At 35.5% G+C, this 5,658-nt stretch overlaps 1 protein-coding gene across 1 annotated transcript; it reads left to right on the top strand.

The window, feature by feature from the left end:
* Nucleotides 1-1,859: 1,859 nt before the first annotated feature.
* On the top strand, nt 1,860-4,678 carry LOC120179175 (transcription initiation factor TFIID subunit 15b-like). Its single transcript, XM_039184845.1, has 6 exons — nt 1,860-2,068; nt 2,202-2,295; nt 2,464-3,148; nt 3,424-3,574; nt 3,651-3,723; nt 4,234-4,678. The coding sequence occupies exons 1-6, from the start codon at nt 1,909-1,911 to the stop codon at nt 4,346-4,348; spliced, it is 1,278 nt and encodes a 425-aa protein (XP_039040776.1). The 5' UTR covers nt 1,860-1,908; the 3' UTR covers nt 4,349-4,678.
* The last annotated feature ends 980 nt before the right edge of the window (nt 4,679-5,658 follow it).

Here is a 5,658-nt window from a genome sequence, read left to right on the forward strand (position 1 = left end):
GGTGAATCATTTTGTTTAAGGGTTTAAGGGGGGGGGGAACTGTTGTTCAGATATTGATGGTTGATACGCACAACGCATGAACATCGATGAAGAACCATCCACAACGACCTTTACATTGAAAGAAAAACCCTTCCAAATATATCTCTTTCTCAAATGCAACAATTGGATGAGAAACAAAAGGAAAGTGTACTACTAATCCAAACACAAAGTAAATTGAAGTGGCTAATGGTAAGGATGATTGCAGGTAAGTGGTGGATCTAAAAATATTTTTTTAGGGTGAACACACATAATTAATATATGAAAAATTTTATATGAAATAGACACAAATAAAATTTTAAAACAGACACTCATAACAAAATAGACAAGTAATATAAAAAAAATCATATTTCATACCTAAATATGTTACACGTTTGCCACTATGGTCAGTTATTAAATGACCGATTGAAGATCAGTGTGACGACAAACAATGATAACTAGTGTTAAGATTAAAGACTTTAAAGGGGTGTTTGGTTCAAGTAATATGGGATTACTTGGGGAATGCAATATCATTCTCCCGTTTGGTTGGCAAACATTCCCAACCCCCAGTGATCATTTATTCCCAACAGTAGTATTTTGGGGGTATATTACCGGGAATGTGATTACCTCATTCCCTTAGGTATTGTTGGATTACCGGCGTTTTAGACTAAAATGCCCTTAATATTTTTCAAAAATATCATTCTTCTGTCGTTGAATAATAAAAAATATACGAAGGTTAAATTATAAATTTATCCTTAAACTATTTTAGATTTACAAAAGAAGTCCATAATTAGAATTTTATATGATGTTCAGGGGTTAAAATAAAATTTTACCCTTTTATTAAACCTATTTATCTTTTCAATTTTGTAAAAAAAATTATATAAATTTTATGAATTTAAATTTTTTAAAGAAAATATATAAATTAATTATAATAATATTATAGTAGAATTCAACTTGTTAAAAAATAAATATATAATAAGGACAATTTGGTAAAATATACATTTCAATAATATTTTATTCCTTTAACCAAACATTGTAATCTTACATTCCTACTAAACGAACCAAACACAAAATAGAACATTCCCAGTAATCTTATTCCTGCCGGTAATATAATTCCCACTGGTAATCTTATATTCCGTGAACCAAACAAATCCTAAGGGATTGCATATTTTTAGATTTTAAAAAAAATATTCAAATTATAAATTAAAGTGAAAATTTAAAAAAATTAAAATATGACCCATGTCATGCTTCGGGTGATTGATAAATTTTTTAATAACTGTGATGTATCATACTAGAGATAGTAATATGTCAAATTGGGTATGATATTTGATTAACCGACCCAAAAAATATATATATTCTACACTTGATTCTGGTTTGATCCAAAATTTTAAAGTATAAATTTAATCAAATTCGACCTAACCCGATATAGAATAAAGATTTAATTAAAAATAATAATAGATAAAGGAGTATTACAATAATTATCCGTAAATTTATTTGAAGAAATTACACTATTAACTTCGGGTCGAATTTGATCAGTTTTTTACCCTCCCCGAACCTCAATTATTTTTAAAAAATTCGATCCTATCATATTAAATCGGATCAGAATTTAACAATTTCGAATTAAATTTTCATTCCTATATTATACATTTAAAATAATATTAGAAAAATATTAAACATTTACCTTAAGAAAAATGTAAACTCTCTAAATGAACAAAATAATATTTTAACATTTTTTTGTAAAAAAATAAAATAATTTCAACACTTATTTTTTTAATTAAACATAGAAAGAAGGTGAAAGGGAAATTCTTATCGGCCTTTTATATCACAACGTCACTCAATTTTAATTTCATTTAACCCAAGTAAAACAAAAAGCCCTACTTTCATCGTCAAAGGATGTACGGTCAAGACGGAGGCGAAGCTGCTCCGCCTTCTTATGGTGGTGGATATGCTAGTTCTGGAGGCTACGGTGGAGGCGGTCGAGGTGGAGGTCACGGGGGCCGTGGTGGCTTCAGAGGAGGAGGTGGAGGATATGGCGGTGGTTCTCCAAATCGAGGTAATTTTTTGTTGATCTCTGGGTTAGAGTTGTTGTCTATTATTTGCTTGCATTTTTATATTGGTTTTATCGAGATCGATTCGATTTTAGGCTTTTGTTCTCACTTTTAATAAATGGGATCTTGATGCTGCAGGAGGCGGAGGAGGCTATCAAAGAGAGCGCGGTGGAAGAGGTGGTGGCCGTGGAGGAGGCGGACGAGATGGTGATTGGCTTTGCCCTAACCCCAGGTAAAGGATCTTTTCACTGCGCTTGGTTTACTTTTGGGGGAGGTTTTCCCCCTCCATATGGACCGTGTATTGTTAATTAGTCAAAAATTAAAGCATTGGTTTGCTGATATTTTGATATTACTGTAAGTTGTCTAGATTTGTGTAATTTAAATTGGCATGTCTATGTAGCTGTGGGAATTTGAACTTTGCAAGAAGAGTTGAATGTAACAAATGCGGTGCACCCTCTGCTGCGGCTGCTGGTGAACGTGGTAGTGGTAGTTATAGCAGAGGTGGTGGTGGGGGATATGGTGGTAATCAGGGAGATAGAGGTGGTTATGATAGTGGGAGGAATAACAACTATAATGGAGGCAGAGATGGGAATCATGATAATAGAAGTGGTGGTAGTAGAGGTGGTTCTTATGGAGGTAGTCAAGGAGGGGAAGAAGATGGCTATGGTCAAGTTCCTCCTCCAGCGCCCAGTTCTTATGGTGGAAACTATCCACCTGCTCCTAATGCATATGGTGGAAATGCAAATTATGGAATGGAAGCTGTTCCTCCACCTACAGGCTATACTGGTGGACCCACATCATACCCTCCATCTTATGGTGGCTCTGCAGGTGGTGAGGGTTTGAGTGATGTGAGGACTGGTGGTCGAGGGGGAGCTCCTGGTCGATATGATGGTGGGTATGGTTCTGGTGGTCCTCGAAATCTAGGAGGTGGTCATGGTGGTCCTCCTGTTGACACATCAGTTAAGATCAAGCAGTGTGACGGAAACTGTGGTGATTCTTGTGACAACTCAAGAATATACATATCAAATTTGCCACCTGATGTTACTATTGAAGAATTAAAAGACCTTTTTGGTGGCATTGGACAAGTAATGGCCAAATCTTATACTTCAAAGTTCAAATCAATGTGCTGTCTAATGGGAATTATGTCATCTACTTTGTACTGGTGTTTCTGCTTTATTTTCAGAGCTGGTATTTGTGGTTTATGATCATTTTTATTTAAACCTCATTTTATTCTCTAGTTCCGTGTTTTGGTGGACTTGGGCATTTTTACATATGGGATTGCATTGGCAAGTTCTGTTTTTAATTTGCATAATTTTTTGGCATCCTCACTAGTATTTCTAACAATTTACATCTTGTTTAGGTTGGAAGAATTAAGCAGAAGCGTGGCTATAAAGATCAGTGGCCCTGGAATATTAAAATATACACAGATGAGAAAGGAAACCAGAAAGGCGATGCAGTTTTGTCTTATGAAGATCCTCAGGCTGCTCACTCTGCTGGCGGTTTCTTTAACGGTACATACCTGTGAACTTCTTTATTTAGTTTGTTGCCTTAAATGTTTCACCTCACCCATGTCGAATCTTCTCTCAGATCATGTCATGAGAGGCAATACGATCAGCGTGGCTATGGCAGAGAAGACTGCACCCAAAGTATATGATCATGGGTATCATTTTAACCCTTCGATTACCTAAATTAAAACTGTTTCATTTGGGTGCCTTTTCATGACAGAAAAAATGTTTCAGATGTCCCATAGGGCTTTTCTTTGGATTGAGTTCATCTATTTTACATTTAGATGCTTTGTTTAACATATAATTTATGAGTATATAATACCTATAAGCATTTTCTTGCACTTGGCCAATATTATATATGTTGGGTTCCTGCTTTTAAGTTTTTGCTTGCTTTCATTTCCTTCTGAAATCAAGAAGTTCTTAAATGACCACCTCTTGTTATCATTAATGGTCTATGATTTTACTGGTCTTGTCCTGAAAATTTTTTGTATGGTTTGCTTGTGTTAATGTTAGGTAACCCCTTATGCCTGTCACTTTGGAAGTAAACATCAAAAAAGATTGCGTAAATTTATTTCTTCCTTGAACTTTAACCAAGTAAACTTGTTATTGGTCCAAGTAAATTTTGTTTTTGTTTAAAGTGCATTATTGACCCCTTTATTTTACAGAGGCGGTAGAGGTGGGTACGGAGGTGGTGGCAACAGGCGCAGGGATAGTTACAGAGATGGAGGTTCTGGACCAGACAGGCACAACCATGGTGGAAACCGTTCGCGTCCGTATTGAGAGACATCGAGCTTCAAGAATTTTATGTACTAAGAATTGTGGTCTAAGGGTTCTAGTTGTGTTGCATTGACGGGATTATTCTTGAACTGGAGACTAAGAGGTAGGTTGTTCGCTTGTCTGGGCAATACCCCCTTTTTCTCCTAACTCCTTTGTTTTCTTTTAGCTGTTCCCCCCCCCCCCCCCTTTCTTGTCGTTAGATTGATAGAGTTTATGAATCTTTTTTATGGAGGCAAGTGGATTAACTCCAAATTGCTTGCTGGTAAGGTAGGTTGATAATTGCAGGTGAGTCCTGTTCTTCTAAATAACACATTTACCCTTTTGTTTGGTTAACTCTTAGTAGTGGATTCGCTTTCATTATGTCTGCTCATCATTCAACATGGTGGAACAAACTTGTGATTTATATGCATGGGTACCATTTTATATTGAAGATGTGCTTCTAAAGATGATGGAATTTAGCATCCCATGCTGGAATTTAGGTGCTGTTTAGTGACGATCTCAAGCTAATTAATCTGGTGGACAATATTTCCAAAACTATTTTATTACATTAAGGCTGGATTTAGTATCGGTAAATTAGTTTTTAAGGGGTGGGGGTGAATTGTTTGTCGTGTTGCAAATAAAAAGAAAATGGTTGGGCACCGTGAATTGTCGAAATGGCATTGGATGATGGTTGGGTTGTTGTAGCATCGAGCAAAGGATTCAAGCACCTTGTGATGCTCTGCATGTTCTACTTGAACCATGTTCTGATGAGTAAGGTGGTGAATGTAGCTATGAACTTGTGTTCTAATAACTGTAGACTTATGGTTTCTGTCAAGAAGTTTATCTTTAGTATGGAGTCGAGAAAGATGGACGCATTTAGCTCCATCGCTTTGTTGAGCACAATGTTGTCAATTGAATTGTTGATGCTGCTTTTTAAATAACAGATGCAAAGGTGATGGAAATGTGCCAATTAGATACATCGTCCGATCGGGCAAATATCTAATATCAAAGCCCAGTGTAATTAATCTCTTGAAATTTTATGTTGTGGAAGCGATATATTAAATAAGAATGTACTTGTTTTCCCATCCTTCAAATAACATCGTTTTCATAAGATACTCATACTCACCAATAGAGGTGTACAAAAAATTTGAATATCCGATTTTGTCTAAAAAAAAATATCCGAAATCGGATTTTAGAAAAATCGGTTTTTTTTAACCGGATCGGATATTTAAAAACCGGATAGTATAACCGGTTTGGGAAAAAATTGAACGATCGGTTTTTTTACCGGATTAAAACGGTTTTTTTTCAAATTGGATAAAAAACCGGTTTTTTTG

The sequence above is a fragment of the Hibiscus syriacus genome, unplaced genomic scaffold (genome assembly GCF_006381635.1).
Source record: "Hibiscus syriacus cultivar Baekdansim isolate YM2019G1 unplaced genomic scaffold, ASM638163v2 tig00112407_pilon, whole genome shotgun sequence".
Classification (NCBI taxonomy): Eukaryota; Viridiplantae; Streptophyta; class Magnoliopsida; order Malvales; family Malvaceae; genus Hibiscus; species Hibiscus syriacus.

Coding starts and splice junctions, on each gene's coding strand:
- LOC120179175 (XM_039184845.1), top strand. CDS start 1,909: ATGTACGGTCAAGACGGAGGCGAAGCTGCTCCGCCTTCTTATGGTGGT. Junction 2,069..2,201: donor CGGTGGTTCTCCAAATCGAG/GTAATTTTTTGT, acceptor TTGATGCTGCAG/GAGGCGGAGGAGGCTATCAA. Junction 3,575..3,650: donor TGCTGGCGGTTTCTTTAACG/GTACATACCTGT, acceptor ATCTTCTCTCAG/ATCATGTCATGAGAGGCAAT.